The sequence below is a fragment of the Cupressus sempervirens genome, chromosome 5, assembly GCF_028749045.1.
Source record: "Cupressus sempervirens isolate cs-2001-9-10 chromosome 5, ASM2874904v1, whole genome shotgun sequence".
In the NCBI taxonomy this organism is placed as follows: Eukaryota; Viridiplantae; Streptophyta; class Pinopsida; order Cupressales; family Cupressaceae; genus Cupressus; species Cupressus sempervirens.
The window spans coordinates 781,102,436-781,124,114 of record NC_143122.1 but is presented as its reverse complement, the minus strand read 5'-3'; the positions used below and the strand labels follow the sequence as shown (position 1 = coordinate 781,124,114).

The following is a 21,679-nucleotide window of genomic DNA, read 5'->3' as shown; positions in this document are numbered from 1 at the left end:
CCAACAACTTTGAGTTCAAAGCCATTGGTGCAATGTTGTCAAAGGAATTGGACAATAACTCAATAAGTATGGATATTGAATTAATAAATATAAGTATCAAATCAACAATTTCTATAACAACTATTGAAAGTAGTTAATTACCAAGCCTCACAACCATTGAAAGACATTAATTACCAAGGCCTCTCCTTTTAAGTCTGTTTGGTTCATGAAATTGTAGAAATCAGTATTTCTATAAATCTTTATTTAGCCAAATCAAGGTTTTGCAAATCTTCATTTCGATTTTTGTGATTTTACTTGTAGTATTTGTTTCACTCGAAAGATAAGTGGAAAGATACATTTTATGTGTAAGCTTGGTGTTGAAAGAAAACTCTAAAAACTTGTCCAATAAATTTTTTTACACTGCATAATGAAGTTTTGATTTTCTATTCTTTATTGCTAATGAGAAGTCTGATAACCCAATTCCTTCATCTTCTATCAATCAAATGGACCTAAGTGATGCTTTCCAGTTTAGAAATCTTTCCTCTTTGTACTTTTTCTCTTATTACACAATTTTATTTTATTTTTCCCTGGATAAGTAAATCTAATAACAAATATTCAAAAGGATATCTCTGTGTTGAAATACTTAGTGCATCCAGAGAAAATTCTTGTGTTCTGCCCGAATAATATTCACAATATCATGGTGTATAGATTGTATCATATATATGTTGTAATTCATAAATGTTTCTTAAAACGACTGCAAAAAAGTCATTTTTCTGATAAATTTCATTCAATATTTATAAATTTGTAATCAAAACTGACCATGAACTAGAAACGTGGAGTCTATGTTCCTTATTTGTAAACCTACGCAATCGATTTGCAGCCAGCGTTGTTTGTAAGAACGTGCACTTAAAGAGAATCAGGTTTCAGAATGTGATCAAGCATAATAATCATTTCAGTTGGCTTAAATATCATATACTAAAGCTCTAATTCTTAAGAAAAAGTGTTAAATAGTCAAAGTTGACTTATATTTCTAAGCTTAATTTCTTCTTTAGTAAGTGATATTTAAGAGTGACACAAAAACTTTAACACCTGCCCAGATTACAAAGAGTACCTATACAAGTTTTTTTCATTTAGCAAAAAAAAATCAATAAGTGATTAAAGGAAGCTATGTAAATAACAAACTTAAGTATCAACACAATCAAATCACACAGTTATTGCTAAAATTATTTCCTCTTTAAGATCTTTAATGAAGGTATTTCATTTAAATAAATATATTTTTCATTCGACATTTTTTTAAATCTTTTCTACCTTCATCTCCTTGTAAGGAAGGAAGAAAGATGTTCAGAGATCCCACTCAGTGAAATATGACATCCGAAAAAAAAATGTTATTAAAATATTTGGCAAAGAATAAAAATAGTACTGTCAGACCGAAAAACCTCAAATGAGAACGGAAATTAGTTTCTAAGTGAACGAAATGAAACCATTCAATACTATCTACACATCACAAAATAGCTCACCAAAAATAGCAAAATCGATAACTTGATTCGAACGTAGACAATTTAAAATTTAAGCTTTCAAAATCTTGGTATCAGGAGTACACAAATATGCCAACTGATTATTACATGACTCATCAATCCTAATCCATCAACCATTTCAATGAACTTGTTAAACCCATTTCAACTTCATTGAAACAGACGTCAAGCTCACGTACACGATCATCTAAAAACTGATCAACCTTACCTAAAGATCACCCAACTGTATCTGCGCACACATCAATGGCTAAATCAACCCTCCCTATGCATTTAATGGTTGCGCCCATTACCAGAGCTTTTTTCTCACACAGATTCAGATTAGATTTGTACTCATCCAATCTAATTAGACATTTGGCCATTTTTATTACAGTTCCTCGCTTGCCATTCAGCGTCTCATCGAGAATACTCTTCACAACCCTCCCCTAGGCCCTCAAAAGTTTGGAAAATAGAAAGAAACCAAAATGGAAAAGAGATCAGTCAACTGTCATACATCTTACCAAGTTAAGGAAATTCATAAATTGTACGAATGAGAAATCAGCGTAATTAATGTAGTATTGATTTGGTACTCACTAATTGTCATGATCTTCGTGGCCAGAGATAAATGAAGCCTCATAAAGAGGCCATTTCCATTCCTCAATCCTTTTCCAGGGAAATCTTCCCTTTCTGTGATGCTCTGAAAATGCTTCTGCATAGACTCCTTTTCCATTAACAATCAATCGGAGGTCAGCAGGCTTAACATGGTAGAATATAGGAATGATTTGAGTGTTAGTGTGCCTGATAATATATACCAGCTCCTCTAAGCACCAGACGGATTGGGCATAGCTGGGGGAGAAAATAGCAATATGAAGAGAAGCACTTCTGATAGCATTTTGTATTCCTGATGGTATGCACTGGCCGGGGAGAAGTGTGTGTGCATCAAGGAAAGGGCGTAATCCAACGGCATTAAGAGTATAGTAAATTGTGCTGGCGATTGAATGTTTCACGTTGGGGCTACGATGATTAATAAATCTGTCACATGGATCTCTGTTTGTCATCGTTGCAGCTGTAAAGTGCCTAGTGCATATACAAAATTTAGAGTCCTAAAAATAAACTTTGAACAGATGGTTTACGAAGCATGATAAAAGGATCAATCAAATTTAGAAACAACGATAAGAAAAGTGCAGATTGCAGAAAATTGATAGCATTACATTAAAACTGTATCAACAGTTAGATTTAAGTACCATTTTAGATACATACAGTAATACAGGAGATTAGATAACAAGATTTAATTACTAATTGAAGAATCACCTTATCAAATGGATGTGCTTTTCTTCTCCTCTTTAGTTCGTTGAAGAGAAGAGTTGACTTATAAATACGTAAATGATAGAAGAGAGGGTTGAGATTTTATTAGAATCAACGGCTAAGACTGAATAGGATGATTTACATTGAGGGTTGCGTTAAACGGTTAAAGAGATTGATTGAGAGTATTCTTTGAATAGATGGGTAAGATATAAAATTGGTTTGACATTGAATGGAAGTACTTAGGCTTAATATATAAGAATACAGTGCATCTTATTAATGGAATTAGATGAAGATTTGACATTTTAATATTTAAATAATAATTATTAGATGAGATTTTTGGAAGTAAGTAAAATTAAAAAATACGACCGGTTTAATTAATTTGATAATAGAAAAATATTGACACATTATTTCAAATAAACATAATTTAGCTAAGAATTATGTTTAACATTTTATAAATGTTATTATAGATTTAGGATATTGTCAAAGTGTCAAAGTCATATTAAAATTATATACTAAATGTGTTAGGTTATGGTTGATTCTAGGTTTTTTGTATCAATTTCTATTTAAAATCACATTATAATTAAAAGAGCAATTTTTTCATATCAAAGATACTTGATTTACATCTGTATTTGAAAGAATAAATTTAGTTCATTTATAAAATTTAAAATCAAACATTAAGCAATTAAAAAAAATCAAACATTTAGTTTAAAATCTGAGTATCGTTTTGAATACAGTATAAAACTATCAAATAACAATATTTACTTTATAATTGAAGAATCACCTTAATGAATGAATGAATGTGTTCTTGAATGTGAATGGTTGGTAATATTTGATTATAGTGGATGATTAGGATTGAATGGTATGAGTTAGGTCAAGCTTAGAAAGTATTATTATAAGCTAAAAGGATGGATTCTTGAGATCTAGTGAGGAAAGATATAAAGATTCTTGTTTGAATAAAGGAATAAGATATAAAATTGATTTAATTTCTAATTAGATTGCTTAAGCTTGCTAAGCTTTTCCGAATTATTGGAAGAATGATATTTTCTTATTTTCTCATTTAAATATAACATAATTTGTCTTACTGGTGGAATTGAAACAAAATTTGACATTTTAGATCAATTAATCAAATAAAATATTTTACTAATTATTATAAAGTGTTGTATGAAAATATTATAATGGAAATTTGATGATGATGGAGGAATATTGAATGGAAATTTTTTTAAGAAAAGATAATTTATCTACTTACTTAGCATTGAAATTATTTATATAAATATTAAGTTAGGGTGATGATATTGTTAGTGTAAAAAGTTATATTGAAATTCTATAATTCAATATGTTACAATATTGTCAACTTTAGATGTTTTCATTTTTAACCCCTTTCTCAAATGATAGTATATTTGAAAGAAGAAACATTGTTTCAAAGATAATAAATTTAGACAATTGGTGGGATGGTGTTGGTAATTGTATGTTCCAAGTTTTGAGATCTTGGCACTAACATTGATTGATTTATTTATGTCAAAGAATCAAAATTGATTGATTTTTGTATTAAAGTGGTACTTAAATTTTTTATTTCTTCTTTCTAATTGATTGTTTGTATTTTTCTCTGTAGTCTTTTTCATTTTTTCATTGAGATATTATATGAATTTTTTTGGGCTACCAACTCCCATCTTGTAGATGGTCCACATGTCCCAGATGATCTTTGACATTTTACATCAAGTGAAATTTTATAGATGGCTTCGAGATTTTCATTTCTCCATTTCTTAGATTGTTAAATTTCTATGGTTGCCCACATGTCTATCTAGGGCATTTGTAACGTGTCATAGCATGAAAAACATATTGATTTGATTTGGTTGCATGTTTTGAGGTGGATGTCAATGGATGAATTTATTGCATTGATCTTCATGCCAATGGTTTCTTCAAATGCAAGAGTCTTTTAAAGTAATTTCCAGTGAGTGATTTTTGTAAAGTAACTTCTAGTGAGTGCTGGGGTATGGACACTACAAGCACCAGTAGAGGAAGCAGACAACCACCAAAGTCCATGGGATGGCCAGATATTAGAGAAACATTGCAGCTCTACTTTCAAAATCCAAACGTCTGCTTCTTTACAAAATAGAAGAGGTGCTTATTTCTATTTATATTCTCAATACTCAAAATTATAAACTAAATAGATATTACTAATTAATGCTTAGTATGTTCTCTTTAAATTCAAGGAAAATAATTATATCATATCTATAATGCCTAATTTATGTTATTTAAACTTAGATGCAACTGCACCAAAACTTATGTTCTCCATTGCATTTTTCTATTTATATATGTTTCAAAAACTGTGCGAAAATAATTTAACATATCTTTTTCTCCATTTTTCTATTAGAAGGAATTTTAGATTTTAGATTTTATTTTTCCATTGACTGAGGTAACTTTTCCTTGTAGTCTTTTTCATTTTTATATTGAAAATTGAAGAAAACAATTGTAGCAAGTGGGAGATAGTTAGTAAGGTTAGAAAACCTGGCAACTAGTAGTGTAAGCCTTGACTATTATGTGCCATTTTGCATTGATGATCTCTAATATAATTTAGTGACTTGTATTTTTGAGTTCATTTGGTTGTGAGCATAGAATAGCAGGAACGATGGGAGCTTTTTGTAGCTACCATTCATAGCACTAGGTTTAACTACCTAGCTTCACCTAATAGTTGGCTCATATGTAGAAATGACCAGGCAAAGCACTTGTTTCTTCTGCTGGAACTGTTAGGCATTTGCAATTCATACTGCAGTTATTCATTTTGAAACTAATGTTTACGATGTTATCCCTAGGCAAGGAAGCAGGAGTTTTCTTGAGTGGAAACTCTCACATGTATTTTGTGAATGAGCGGCTAAATTACAGGTGAAAGATTTTAATTAACTAGTTTTTATACATTGTTATCCTCTTCTTGTATGATTTTACTTTAGTAAATCATTTTTAAAAATTAGGGTTATGAAAATTAAAATTGATTTTAAGTTCATTAAACTATGCCAAACATTGTAATAAAAGATGTTTAGAGAAGAATTTATCTATTTGAATCAAATAAAAGATATTCAGAGAAGAATTTATAATCAAACTCGTAGAGATATTGTTCATCATAAATTTTCAGATATATGGCATGTTGTGAACTATGTTTAAACTTCACTGTTCAAACTTAGAGCTTTGAAATCTATTTTTTTTAAACCTAAAAAAATATGATATGTGCAAATAAGTATTTAGCTCCTAGGTTCAATGCCAAAATAACACAAATGAGCAGTTTAAAGGGCTAGAGAGACAAATTTTAGAAGATTAGGTAGCTATAATTTGATTCAAATAATTGCACGATTTTGCACCAAAAAAAATCTAATGAATTCTTAATCTAGCATTTATTTAAATAATAATACACTTAACTTATATCTCTTCCTTGTCATTACTCAGGAAGGATGAACGAGGCTGCATTTATCAGAAATACATTTAAATCCATTGCAAGGAATCACTTGCTTTACTACATTAACAATATAATTCAAGCTATGAGAGAATAGTTTAGTGATCATTAACATGAATTGTATGAAGATAAAGTAGGGAAGAAATAATTAGATTTCTCCATCTAATTCTAGGCATGGAAGAAGTGTACCAAATATTACCATTCAACTACAGATCGGGAAAGTGAGAAAAAAGGTAGTGGGGAAAACATAGAAGAAGCCTTTAATTTTGTGGGTAGCATCTCCTCTTTCTTATGTCAAATAATTCAAAGCACAGGCAAGAACAATGCTAATAGATTGACATTTGCATAGAAAGTAGAGAATTGAAGATGCTGATATGATGAAAACTTTGCAAGCGGTAAGAATGTTGCAACATGAAATTTAAACCATAGCATTAATTTTACAAATCCATCTTCTTTTTAATAGAAGGTAAGGACTCATGCTACATCAACGCAACTCTTGTTTTGTATCGTGATGACCTCTTCAAAGAATAAATAGGCTTAAGTGGATGGTTTCAAAGTGAATCAAAGATGATATGGATGAATATAATATATAAATGTTAAAATGTTAAATCTAAAAACATTGTAGGATGAGATTGGTGAGAAATATGTTGAAGTCTATTTTTAAAACCTATAAATATCAAAGATTATATGCAATCAAATAGCTATCCTAAAAGAGAGAGATTAATAGATTCTCTATGAAATCTCAATAGTTATATTGATCCAAAAATTATATATAAATAATACAATTTCTAATAAATTACCCTTGATAAATGATTAAAAATTATAAAATGAAATCATATGTAGTTATATACAAGATATGAGGATTACAACCTTGAAGTAGAGAAAACCAAAAAGTGGAGAATGAAATTAGCACACATTGTTAAAGCCCAAAAATTATTAGAAACCGGTAGGAAACCAAGCATGAAACCAATGGGAGAGTATCCATAAAATTTATTCAATTAATCCATCCAAGATAAATAAAACTCATTTTCTACAATGTTGGATTGAGGGAGAAGAAGATTTTGTGGATGAATGTATATCTCCTTCTTTAGTAGAAAACTACTTTGCTTGACCTTAAATGGGGAAAGAAGAAAGACCTATGAAAGGAAACACCTTGAATACATCTAGGGATTAAGGCTTGTTGATTTTTCCTTGCACTTGAACTCTCAATGGAATTAAATGCTTGATAATAGATGCTTGCTTGCACTTGAATATCTTGAATGCACAATGGATGGGTAAAAACTTGCTTCTTGATCACAAGTTTCTTGCATGAAAGATCATGGACTATAAAAATGAGAGGAGTGGATTTCTTTTATAGACATTTTCGGGCTCAAGTTTTGTAAAGGTGGATTGTGATTCCAAACCTTGGAAGAAAATTTTTCCATTAGAGCTTAGGCTAAGATTTTCCCTAAAAACCAAGGACAAAGCCAACCTAGTTGACTTTTTCGAAGAAAAGGTTGACTTGGTCAACTTAGTCTAGATAATGTTTTTTGGAAATTGGTTTAAATGTCTGAAAGGAAGAAAAAATATCGTGGTGAAAAGAATAGCCTTCCAAGAGCTTAGGAAAAATCACAAAATCTAAAAATGAATGCATATGTTTCAGGTGGAAAATGAATCATGTGACATGGTGGAAAGTGTTGGCAAGTGACTAGGTATAAGAACATGAGTGTTTTCATTTAAGAAAATATTTTCATCTAGTGAGATCACTTGAAGTAAAAGTCAAGTTTTGATTTTGGTTAAGTATGAAAATGACTAAGTATATAACAAAAAATTTACAAGTATACAACTTTATCTTTTTAGCGAGCTTAAGAGAGTATGTTTGATTCACCATAATTTTTATTGTAGTTAGCATCATGTTTTAATATGATGTTGGTATGCTTTCCTCACTTAGCGTCGTGGTTAGCAGATGTTATGGTTAAGAAATGTGAATAAAAGTTCATATCACAAAGTATAGGATAAGTTACAAATTTGAGGCATTTTGCCTAATGAATTGAATTGCCCTGTCAATTCAATTACTTGACAATGTAGGGATGAAGTTCTAGATGTTCACCCTAAATTTGAAATTTTGAATAATTGAATTTGCAAATATGCCACATATTTTTAATCATTAAAGTAGATTCAATAAAATGTTTTGATGGGTATATAAATGGGCCAGTTTTCACATGAAAAGTATGGTAATGATGTAGGAGTATCTTGGATTTTTTAATTATCCTACTCATTTGAATTGAAGTTTCTTAGTTACTACTCAGTATCCATTGTACCTTTTGATTTGGTGGATACTTCTACCTTCTATTACCAAGTTGATTTTTCTTGGTACATATGTTCACCAAGTGATCCTTTGCTTTTTTCTTCAACTCACTATTTACTTCTTTCACTGAGTGTGTTTAGTGACTTGGCTTGTCTATTTGGTAATGCTTAGGTCCTTTGTTCATTGAGTTTTTTGTTTGGTTTTTCTTTGAGAGGTGACTTGTGAGTTTCATTTAATATATTTAATCAATCATTGGGAACCATGTTGACCTACTTTGGGTTGATGAAAGATGACGTATTGAGTAAAACACTAAGCTTGACTGAGTACAATTTTACTAGGTCAATGAAGAATTTTAAGAAGAAGATTAAGAAACTCAAGATATATTCGAGAAAATATTATTAGGTGAGTGATAGTTATGGCCAAGCAAGATGAAGAAGAGAACTGGGTATAGTGATGACCAAGAAGGCCGATGTAAGTCGAGCAAAAAAAAATAGTAGATATTTATCTACCTATTGATGACTAAGCAAAAGAACATAATGATGACTGAGTTTTAGAAGATTAATAGTTTGTCTTCGATAATAATTTTTTAAGGCTAACATAGTTGATGTTTTGAATCAATCAAAAAGCATAAAAGATAAGAATTGAAGAGCTGGAATATTTAATGTATTGTTCCTCATGTTTTTCTATTATAATAGGTACCATAATTCTCTTGGCATGTCAAATTTTTTGGCTTTTTATGGTAAACCATATCATACTCCTTTGATTTTTGATCAGTTGGAGGATTGAGTAGTCTTTTGTCCTTACGTGCTTCAAAATTTTGAGCTTTAGGTTGTTTTTATTATAGAGAGTATGGTTACTTTTCAAGAATATTCACAAATGACTTATGTAGATGATTATAGGCTTGATCATCAATTTTTTTTGGTGAACTAGTGTTTCTAAGAGTTCATCAAAACAAGAGCCCCATCCAATTCGAGAAAGGCTCTAAGATAATACTACATTTTATTATACCTTTTGATATCTTATAGACAATTGGTCTTTTGTCTAATACTTGATATTTCCACCTATGTTATTATACAACCATGGTGTTTCTCATGTTTCTATGTAGAGATAGTATATTCTTGATGTGATGCATGTTCTTAATTGAGGTGCTTTGTAGATGGAGAATGTAAACCATTTTTGGGGCCCATTAGTATTCTTCAACATTAGATTATAACCCTCATAGGTGATGATATATAGTAGGTTAGGGTCGAATATATAGTAGATTATGATCCAGTAAGATATAAATGATGAATCCTCTTCTACATGCGAGGATGTCACATAGTTGATAGATGTGTACCCATATCTTTGTATAGGCTTCTAGGAGTAATCCTATACCTAGTGCGGAAGATTTAATGTCTCACATGTTTGCATTCTATGTCGTGATTATTTTGACCCAAGAGGCAATTTTCTTATAATTACTTGTTCATTTCCATATTGAGATTCTTGAATGGCTATAAATTATTATGATTATGAGTATTGTAGTGTCACCCTGGTAACATAATTTGAAGATTTTGTACATGGATTTATGTTAGTGATAGGATATGTAACACTATTTTGCATAAGATACGTTATGATATATATAATTAATGTGTTTCTTATGTGAAGATTTTGTTTCAAAGATTTTCTCAAAATAAATAATTGAAATGATTTAATTAATATTTGAACCTTGTTTAGAGATTCTAGTTTCAACTTCATGAACTAATGCAACCATGTTGAAACCCTATGGATAAGGAGTTTCTGGGTAATTGAATACACAAAAAAATATTAAGCCAAAACTATAGCAAAACTTTGAATAGAAAAAATATTACAGACCTCATCAAGGGAGAACTTGGTAAATCAAGAAGGAAAGAAGAGGAAACGGACATACATGAACATAGAGATCAAGAGATCTAGAGATTTGCATCATAAAGTTCATTTCCAACCTTTCACAGGAAAAAGGCATTCTTTAATTATCTCCTCACATGTTTATTTTGATATACACAAAAATTTAAATTTGAAAATGAAGCCTAAACTTGTGTGTATGTAAATGCATGATCTACTTGAAATCTTATGTCGTAATTCTCCGTTATGGCAAATATTTTTGGGTGTGTTGTTTTGAGTTATCTTTCGCTAGGATGCATTTTTTCTTGAGTCTGAATAGTTTTTTGGAATTGAATCGCTGTGAATGAGAAGCACCTTGAGATCTTGACCTTGAGCTTTTCGGTTAAGATGATCAAAGAGGTGTCCATAAATTGTAGATTTCAATTCATAGAATCTTTATATAGTTTTTCACGTGTTCTAGAAAAAATGCACATGCATGTTACTTAAAAGTACAACAATACTGAGTAGATGCGGAACTCTGCATGCATCCTACTATCAACCGCTTTTCTATCTTCATTAAACATATATTCCATTTGTTTAAAGAGATGTGCCAAAATATTATACGTCTTTCTCTTCTAAATATATGCACTGCCGTAAGAAATATTTTTATAATGATTTAAAATAATTGAGGGGGGGGGGTGGGGGTGAATATGTTATCCTTAGGTTCAGATGTACCAATTTGACTTTCATTAATTTCTAACAGATTAACCAGTCTCAGATACCCACCTAGTCTATATAGCATATCATTAGCAAATAAACTTTTCATGTAGTTACTTATCTCTTTGTTTCCTATATGTGTCGACTTCCAGTAGATAAAATATTCTAAAAATATAGCATGCATAACCATCACATTCACACATGAAAATAACACTTTGACACCAATATTTAATGCACAAACCCAATTTACAAAAAAATGTCATTATTTAGTTCAACGTGGAGTAATTGAGAGAAGCTAAGTTTGTTATCAAATGTAGTAGGTAGGGTTTAGGAAACAAGGAGGTTGTTTGGTGGCTTGTGATCATAAGTTTAGATTACTTTTGAGGCTTCCTACTAGATTGCCAATATGGGCTAGCTAGGGTTTGGATCTTGCAAGGTCATGCAAAACTATTGTTGTAATTACTGATGTATTTGGTTGTAACCTGGAAGGCCTTATAGTCGGGCATGTTGAATGAAAATCTTATGATTATATTATGAGAATTGGTGTTTTTCTAGATCTAAATATGTGTGTTACTATTATTCTTCTATTGTTTGGTTAATTGTTAGGGGCTCAGACATCTCCTTTGTGGATTCTCATGCCTTGTACTATGTCAGGTGGTATCAGAGTGAAGATTGGATTTGGTTGATCCAAGGTGGATTATTTGTAGAGAGTTTACAAAAATCTTTGTATATGCCTCCAAGAAGATTGAACACTAGGGTGGTCAATGATCTCTCTGAAGATGTGGAGATTAGGATTTCAAAGAATCTCAAGATATATTTGAGAAAATATTATTAGGTGAGTGATAGTTATGGCCAAGCAAGATGAAGAAGAGAACTAGGTATAGTGATGACCAAGCAAGCCGATGTAAGCCGAGCAAAACAAAATAGTAGATATTTATCTACCTATTGATGACTAAGCGAAAGAACATAGTGATGACTGAGTTTTAGAAGATTAATAGTTTGTGTCCAATAATAATTTTTTAAGGCTAACATAGTTGATGTTTTGAATCAATCAAAAAGCATAAAAGATAAGGATTGGAGAGCTGGAATATTTAATTTATTGTTCCTCATGTTTTTCTATTATAATAGGTACCATAATTCTCTTGGCATGTCAACTTTTTTGGCTTTTTATGGTAAACCATATCATACTCCTTTGAGTTTTGATCAGTTGGAGGATTGACTAGTCTTTTGTCCTTAGGTGCTTCAGGATTTTGAGCTTTAGGTTGTTTTTATTATAGAGACTATGGTTACTTTTCAAGAATATTCACAAATGACTTATGTAGATGATTATAGGCTTGATCGTCAATTTTTTTTGGTGAACTAGTGTTTCTAAGAGTTCATCGAAAAAAGAGCCCCATCCAATATGAGAAAGGCTCTAAGATAATACTACATTTTATTATACCTTTTGATATCTTATAAACGATTGGTCTTTTTACTAATACTTGATATTTCCACCTATGTTATTACACAACCATGGTGTTTCTCATGTTTCTCTGTTGAGATAGTATATTCTTGATGTGATGCATGTTCTTAATTGAGGTGCTTTGTAGATGGAGAATGTAAACCATTTTTGGGGCCCATAAGTATTTTTCAACATTAGAGTATAACCCTCATAGGTGATGATATATAGCAGGTTAGGGTCGAATATATAGTAGATTATGATCCAATAAGATATAAATGATGAGACTTCTTCTACATGAGAGGATGTCACATAGTTGATAGATGTGTACCCATATCTTTGTATAGGCTTCTAGGAGTAATCCTATACCTAGTGGGGGAAGATTTAGTGTCTCACATGTTTGCATTCTATGTCGTGATTATTTTGACCGAAGAGGCAATTTTAGTATAATTACTTGTTTATTTGCATATTGAGATTCTTGAATGGCTATAAATTATTATGATTATGAGTATTGTAGTGTCACCCTGGTAACATGATTGGAAAATTTTGTACATGGATTTATGTTAGTGATAGGATATGTAACACTATTTTGCATAAGATACGTTATGATATATATAATTAATGTGTTTCTTATGTGAAGATTTTGTTTCATGGATTTTCTCAAAATAAATAATTGAAATGATTTAATTAATATTTGAACCTTGTTTAGAGATTCTAGTTGCAACTGCATGAACTAATGCAATCATGTTAAAACCCTGTGCATAAGGAGTTTCTGGATAATTGAATACACAAAAAAATATTAAGCCTAAACTATAGCAAAACTTTGAATAGAAAAAATATTACAGACCTCATCAAGGGAGAACTTGGTAAATCAAGAAGGAAAGAAGAGGAAAAGGACATACGTGAACTTAGAGATCAAGAGATCCAAAGATTTGCATCATAAAGTTCATTTCCAACCTTTCACAGGAAAAAGGCATTCTTTAATTATCTCCTCACATGTTTATTTTGATATACGCAAAAATTTAAATTTGAAAATGAAGCCTAAACTTGTGTGTATACATATCATATCCATATCAACTATCGTTCTTTGATTCCATTGGCATATCCGCATTCATCATTTTGTGGAATACCTATCATGTTTCAATGGCATTCCTTCAAGCAGTTCACATGCACCTCCCTCCCAATTCCATCTTGAACCGCAACACTAGATTCCTATTCAGCTGATATGGTCACCTTTGCATAATTTGGTGCATTTCAGCAACCCAAAATTTATCATCAAAGCCCGCGTAACTCCTCTATGACAGAGGGGCATTTTAAGCAGTTCTATGCTTATCATAGTTGTAGGATGGTTTGAATATCACATACAAAGTTTCATTCTAATATTAAAAGTATTAAATAATAAAAGTTGACTTATTTCCCAAACTTAATTTTCTCCTTAGTCCGTGATGTTGAAGGTGGCCAGTGCTTATCAACTCACTTCTCTTCATGACCTTTTTTTAGGAAGCTCATATAAGGAAGAGAACCAAGTACTTGATCACGTTCCAATAGTTGTGGTAGGAGTTGTTCATTTGATACCCACACTTAATGATTTAATATCCATATTTATTATCTTAAAGTCTGACTTTTTTGACAATATTGTACCACTAATTGTGACTTTAAAATTGTTAATACAATAATAACTAACCTAAGTGAATGAAATGTATCCTTAATTATAAAAAGCAACCAATGATATGATGCCACATCAACTGAGTAAGAATGTTGCATGACTATTGGTCTTACTTTTTATTTGGGTTGTTTTGGACAATTTGGCAAAAAATGCGCTAATGTGGCATTATAATTGATGATGTAGGCTTGAAACCTTAGTTATACAACTTGCCAAATAAACGACTATAAAAAAAATTGAAATTTAAAAAAAAAAATTCCACATAAGATTTTGTGCTCAAGTAATAGCCCCTCTCTCATAGAAGCTTTGTTTGGATCCACGGATATGCTTCATCTGACCCGTGATAATACAACATCACCGTGCATTTCTTGTGCGTGTGATCTCTGGTGAATGCTTCTAAGTATATTCTAATTGTGAACATGCATTTTGTGTTTTAGCAGCTCTACTTTCCAAACCGCGTGCTTTGAATATATGTTCATACATGTTGTTTACATGAAATATCCTCATGGAGACAGCGCAACTCCTCTATGACATTCATTGTTACAAACAGTCCCATGGTTGCCATAGTTCCAATTCAATAGTAATTAACTCACTCCTCACATTCCATGGTATGACACACGGTATGCATTCTGTCAAACACTTGCAGCACAACCTTCATCTTCATATTGTTTGAACTATTACAGGTTTACATACTTATCTGCAACTTCCTCACATTAAGAGGCGGCTAAGGCATAGAAGGAGACGGGTACTAGCGTGGAGAGTACCGCGGGTATCTTCTTCAAAACACTATCTTGAGGCAAATTATGCCATGTTACTCCTCCTGCATTCCGCATGTGCTTTAGTTTTGCGCAAACCAATAGGAAAACATTGGCCATTACATATATCCTTAACAATATTCCAAGCCTTGTCAGTGAATACTGTAAATTAAATAATTTTTCCAACCTCATTATCCACGCGACATGTTATAATCATGCAATCCATGAGATAGCATTGGTTTGATCAGCGGATTTCATTAGATTTGAGATTCTCATTTCTTCTAGGCACTTTGTAAGATGATCTGCAGGCCATTCCACAAGATAAATCTTTCATTGATGATCTCACAATTTAACATATCTAAGGAGTATTTGATCAAAATATCTGATTATATCGTTGACGCTCCCACAGTTGACTGAGACGTCCGTCATTTTCCTAATATGGCACCGGCGGATGGATTGCTCCCTTTTGGCACCACGTAAACTTGTTTTTGACTCAAGAAGATAGAATTTTCACAATCTATCGGACATAGGAAACAAGGTAAAAGAATTGAAGCTTGGTTAGCCATCTACACTCAGACGTCTAAATGGAGCAATCCCTCTCAGACGTAGAACTGGGAGAGGAACTGAGACATAGCCCCTTCTGATATAAGGTCGCAGGTGGATTTTGAAATAGATAAAAATCCAAGCGGAAGAAGGAGAGCAAAGACATTTATTCTTAGAGGAATGCGTAAACTGGTTTAGAAATTCCACCCGTGTTGTTGGTAGCACCAATAAACACTTTGAGAAGAATATGTATGCAACATGTGGAATCGCAGATAAAATAGGTGGGCGGAATTCCTTAACTGGAAAATCAAATAAACCACTAGTTAAAACAGCGAGGACCAATCAAAATAGCGAGGGCTAATCACAAATTTGGAAGCCATAGCAAGAAAATTAAAATGAGGACCAATCACAAATGAGGAAGCGATAGGAAGCAGATTAATTAGTACAATATAATTATCATAGACCATAGTGAAAATTGCAGGGCATCGATGAATTGTTGAAAAGCAGTGTGAGAGTATAAGTCTATGCCTATGTCTAGATGTGACTCAAAACGAATAGATCTTATAGAAGAATTACCAGGTCACATTTTCATTGTACGGAAGAAGCTAAACAGTTTCGATCAGTTGCAATGTGTCAATTGGAGCTTGGGGTGGAGTTTGGAGTGCATTGCCACTTCTTTGTTGAATTGAAGTTTGTAAGAAATAATGTTATTCACTATTTGAATATCTCAACTTTGTCTTATTAAAATTATCAAAATTTTGAATGAAAATTTCAAATCACTAGTAGCTTATAAGTTGATAAGTTGTATGCTTATAATTAAGGTTTTAAGTATCTGTCATTATTATGATGCTATATCAGTATTTTTTTTGTCAAGTTGTCTAAAACAACCCTAATAAAAAGTGAGAGCAACGGTTGTACAAATATGATACACATATTTACACAACTCATGCAGTATCACATCATTGATTACTTCATACAACTAAAGGAATGTTTCATTCAATTATGAGTAGTCATCATTGTACCAACAACTTTGAGTTCACAACCATTGGTGCAATGTTGTCAACGGAATTGGACAATAACTCAATAAGTATGGATACTAAATTAATAAATATAAGTATCAAATCAACAATTTCTATCACAACCATTGGAAGCAATTAATTACCAAGCCTCACAACCATTGAAAGCCATTAATTACCAAGGCCTCTCCTTTTAAGTCTGTTTGGTTCATGAAATTGTAGAAATCAAGATTTCTATAAATCTTGATTTAGCCAAATCAAGGGTTTGCAAATCTTCATTCCTATTTTTGTGATTTTACTTGTAGTATTTGTTTCACTCCAAAGATAAGTGGAAAGATATATTTTATGTGTAAGCTTGGTGTTGAAAGAAAACTCTTAAAACTTGTCCAATAAATTTTTTTACACTGCATAATGAAGTTTTGATTTTCTATTCTTTATTGCTAATGAGAAGTCTGATAACCCAATTCCTTCAGCTTCTATGAATCAAATGGACCTAAGTGATGCTTTCCAGTTTAGAAATCTTTCCTCTTTGTACTTTTTCTGTGATTACACAATTTTATTTTATTTTTCCCTGGATAAGTAAATCTAATAACAAATATTCAAAAGGATATCTCTGTGTTGAAATGCATAGTGCATCCAGAGAAAATTCTTGTGTTCTGCCTGAATAATATTCACAATATCATGGTGTATAGATTTTACCATATATGTTGTAATTCATAAATGTTTCTTAAAACGACTGCAAAAAAGTCATTTTTCTGATAAATTTCATTCAATATTTATAAATTTGTAATCACAACTGACCATGAAATAGAAACATGGAGTCTATGCTCCTTATTTGTAAACCTACACAATCAATTTGCAGCCAGCGTTGTTTGTAAGAACATGCACTTAAAGAGAATCAGGTTTCAGAATGTGATCAAGCATAATAATCATTTCAGTCAGCTTAAATATCATATACTAAAACTCTAATTCTTAAGAAAAAGTGTTAAATAGTCAAAGTTGACTTATATTTCTAACCTTAATTTCTTCTTTAGTAAGTGATATTTAAGAGTGACCCAAAAAGTTTAACACCTGCCCAGATTACAGAGAGTACCTATACAAGTTTTTTTCATTTAACAAAAAAAAATCAATAAGTGATTAAAGGAAACTATGTAAATAAAAAACTTAAGTATCAACACAATCAAATCACACAGTTATTGCTAAAATCATTTCCTCTTTAAGATCTTTAATGGAGGTATTTCATTTAAATACATATATTTTTCATTCAACATTTTTTTTAATCTTTTCTACTTTCATCTCCTTGTAAGGAAGGAAGAAAGATGTTCAGAGATCCCACTCAGTGAAATATGAAATCTGAAAAAAAAATGTTATTAAAATATTTGGCAAAGAATATAAACAATACTGTTAGACCGAAAAATCTCAAATGAGAACGGAAATTAGTTTCTAAGTGAACGAAATGAAACCATTCAATACTATCTACACAGCGCAAAACAGCTCACCAAAAATAGCAAAATTGATAACTTGATTCGAACGTAGACAATTTAAAATTTAAGCTTTCAAAATCTTTGTATCAGGAGTACACAAATATGCCAACTGATTATTACATGACTCATCAATCCTAATCCATCAACCATTTCAATGAACTTGTTAAACCCATTTCAACTTCATTGAAACATACGTCAAGCTCATGTACAGGATCATCTAAAAACTGATCAACCTTACCTAAAGATCACCCAACTGTATCTGCGCACACATCAAAGGCCAAATCAACCCTCCCTATGCATTTAATGGCTGCGCCCATTACCAGAGCTTTTTTCTCACACAGATTCAGATTAGATTTGTACACATCCAATCTAATTAGACATTTGGCCATTTTTATTATAGTTCCTCGCTTGCCATTCAGTACCTCATTAAGAATACTCTTCACAACCCTCCCCTCGGCCCTCAAAAATTTGGAAAATAGAAAGAAACCAAAATGGAAAAGAGATCAATCAACTGTCATACATCTTACCAAGTTAAGGAAATTCATAACTTGTACGAATGAGAAATCGGCGTAATTAATGTAGTATTTGCATATCCTCAAAATGTTTGCATAATCCTGCTCTTAGTCCATCGCAATCAGTTATGGAACCATGAGCTAAGCCTCTATACCGCTGTAATGCTTTTCCTTTTTAAGATGAGGCTAGAAGTCTGACGGCAACATCATCTTCTGTAATACCATGAATATTGCAGACATTCACTACCTCTTGGATATGCTCTAGAGGGTAAATAGGAGTTTCACCAGTAAAATCAGGTATACTTTTTAGTGCAGATACTGGTATATCATGTCTTTGGGCTAACAAAAGAGGACTTCCACCGTTAAAGGTGGAAAAAGCATGAACTCTTGGCTATGCCATATAAACAAGTGTTCTATTGATGAGTGTTGACGGCAATCTAGGCTGAGTTCGAACAGTAGGGGGAGTAGATACAGATCTTATAGGTATATCAACTGTTATTCTACCCCTAACTGGTGGTAATGAAGTTCTAGTCCTTCTTCTCCTAGGATTTGAAAGAGAAAGCTCTTGATATTGAAATTTACCTCTAGAAGACACCCTTGTTTCAATCCTGGGCATGAATCACTGCAAACCTAGTCTGGAACCAGACTTTTTGATGTTCAGAGTCACCAAGTACTTGAAGAATCAGCCTCTTAAAGGCTCAAAAACTGAAGCCAGCACTACTTCTTCAGCATTTATATCTAGAATTCTTTCTTCTTGACACCAGTAGGCCTGAAATCTTCTGATATGAGTCCCACCGGGCATGCCAAAAACTGTTGTCACTTAGGTTTGCACCCTTGTCCAAGGCCTATGCGCGAGGACAACCTAGTGAAACATGGAAACAACCTCCAAGCTGTGGGACTTGAACTGCGAGGTTGAGTCTCCGGAGAAACCGGCTTCATCTTACTATCAGGGCGCACCTATCTATTCTCAGAAGGGAAAGGGAGAAAGAGAGCGCTAAAGCAAATCTACCTAGTCTAATCTAAGGCGGTGATGCACCAAAACAGAGTGTTCAGACTCATTTCTGCCCATATATGCACTATAGAACTAGGGTAACATCCAAAGTCATACATTCATTCAGACTTATATCGACCAACAACCACATACAGATCAGGAAACCAACTGAATAACACCAGGAACCGAAGATTTCACTTGTATATTATTGAATAGGCCAAAGATAGGTACATTATGCAGACCACTAATCTCAACAATACGTCAATGAGAGGTAAAATGATACACATACATGTTGATGGCTAAAAGAGATGATACAGGATGTTTATCTAGCTCAGAGACAAAGGGAATTTTACCCTACAATTCTGCAAGCAGTAGCAGAGAAAAATCAGGGAGAGTCGACTTACAAAATGTACAAAATCTGCCTTTATAGTTCAGGCATAACTAAGATCTTTTTGGCTGAAATGACCCTGCAACTACCTGCCATTGAGTACCATGGAAGACAATCATGGAAAAAATCTCCCGAAAATTTGATCTCTTTCACCAATAATGTCCTGAGAAGATTGAAAATGGCATCATAACTGCGCTCTAGCCTTGTAGATGGATCAACGGGTAGGTGGAGTGTCATTCTGTGTTTTACATTTACTCTGGTAGGTCAAGATTGATCATGGAGATTAGATCGCACGACAAAATCGATTATCCTCACCTCCTGGTTCATGAATCCATCGAGGAAAAAAGGTCAACCGGGCTCCCTATGCATCAACTAGGCCATGCGGGCCAATTACAGTTCTTTATTTCACCACCTGGAGGTCCTCCCGCGGTCGACCACTCTTCACTAGACTAACCGTGCCACCCTGAATACTATCATGATGGTGACGGTTACACTAACCGCCAAACCCAATCCTAGACTGCACCGACAGGACGCGTGTCGACAAGGCACTGTGTTGCCAACATAACCCTCGCACATCTCCGCCATAGCGCGATGGTGCCTACCGTCGATCGGCCTTGATTTGACGATCATGGAGACTCGTCATTCTGCAACCTCTTCCCTTGTAAATCACTGGGGCCGTAGCACATGTGGCACTTCCCCATTGGTCTGACGATCGCTTAGTCCTTACTGTGCTAGCTGTATGAAACATGGTTCCACCAGGACACATGGCGCATGGGCGCTAACTCGCTATCATAAAATTCACGTAGTTTCTCCATGGCGAGATAGCGCTTGCCGCTAATCCCTGTAGATCCAACGATCGTGTAGACTTGCTATTCGTGCTGAGATCTGGTGCCACCTAATGTCTGCATTCTGATTCAGCGCACGTGGCTATTCTTGATTCACCATAAAACTAATCACCGTTGGTACACTTTTTCGATGACACAATCTGCCCGTCGTGAGACTTTCGACCTACCGCGAATGCTTCAATCTGCGACTGGGCCCATCCTGTCTGGCACCACCTCAGCGATGCATCCTGGCGAGACTTGACCCCACCGAAACGTGGTGAAAGGGCGCCAAGTTGCTATGCAAAAAACCTTACGACTTCGCCATGGTGAGATGGCGCCTGCCACAGATCCATTTCCAATCCGACGGTCACAAAACTTGACCGCCCACGACCCACCTTCTCTATTGAATTGCCGAGCCCGCTGTACATCGTGTGCTGATTCATACACATGGCACCTCCTTATTTGGTTCGATGAAGACTAGCTGGCAACCTGAGGCCTGATCCACAGAACGACCACGTGTCAGCTAGGCGCCATGCCGCTATGCAGAAATTGAGACCAAATTCCCATAGCGCCATAGCGCCCACTAACAGCGTACCTTGAGATTTACACGTGTCCTGATTTGATTTGCTATCTTGATGCTGGGCTGACAAATTGCGTTGCAGAGTACCGACGGGACCCATCTGCCTGATCCTTCCTCGCTACGATGAACTTTCTGTTTGGGCGCTATGTCGCCATCAAAAAATGCATTGGTTTTCCGTTGGTGCCATAGCGCCTCGTCGTGTTTTGAAACCTCTGGGCTGTGAAACTGTCTGCTCGCCGCCACGAAACCTCTGACTTGTCGTACTCTGCGACCTGCGACCAGACCTTGAATGACATCTGGCAGTCCTTGGTGAGACCTGGTCCTGTCAATCCACGTGGTGGATGGTTGCCATATCGCTATGATAAAATCCACACATCTTTGCCATAGCGAGATGGTGCCATCCGTTGA

At 33.7% G+C, this 21,679-nt stretch overlaps 1 protein-coding gene across 1 annotated transcript; it reads right to left on the bottom strand.

The window, feature by feature from the left end:
- Nucleotides 1-2,080: 2,080 nt before the first annotated feature.
- LOC149558264 (toll/interleukin-1 receptor-like protein) lies at nt 2,081-20,452 on the bottom strand. Its single transcript, XM_089830719.1, has 2 exons — nt 20,322-20,452; nt 2,081-2,564 (listed from the first exon to the last, which is right to left on the bottom strand). The coding sequence occupies exons 1-2, from the start codon at nt 20,450-20,452 to the stop codon at nt 2,081-2,083; spliced, it is 615 nt and encodes a 204-aa protein (XP_089686845.1).
- Between the last annotated feature and the right edge of the window lie 1,227 nt (nt 20,453-21,679).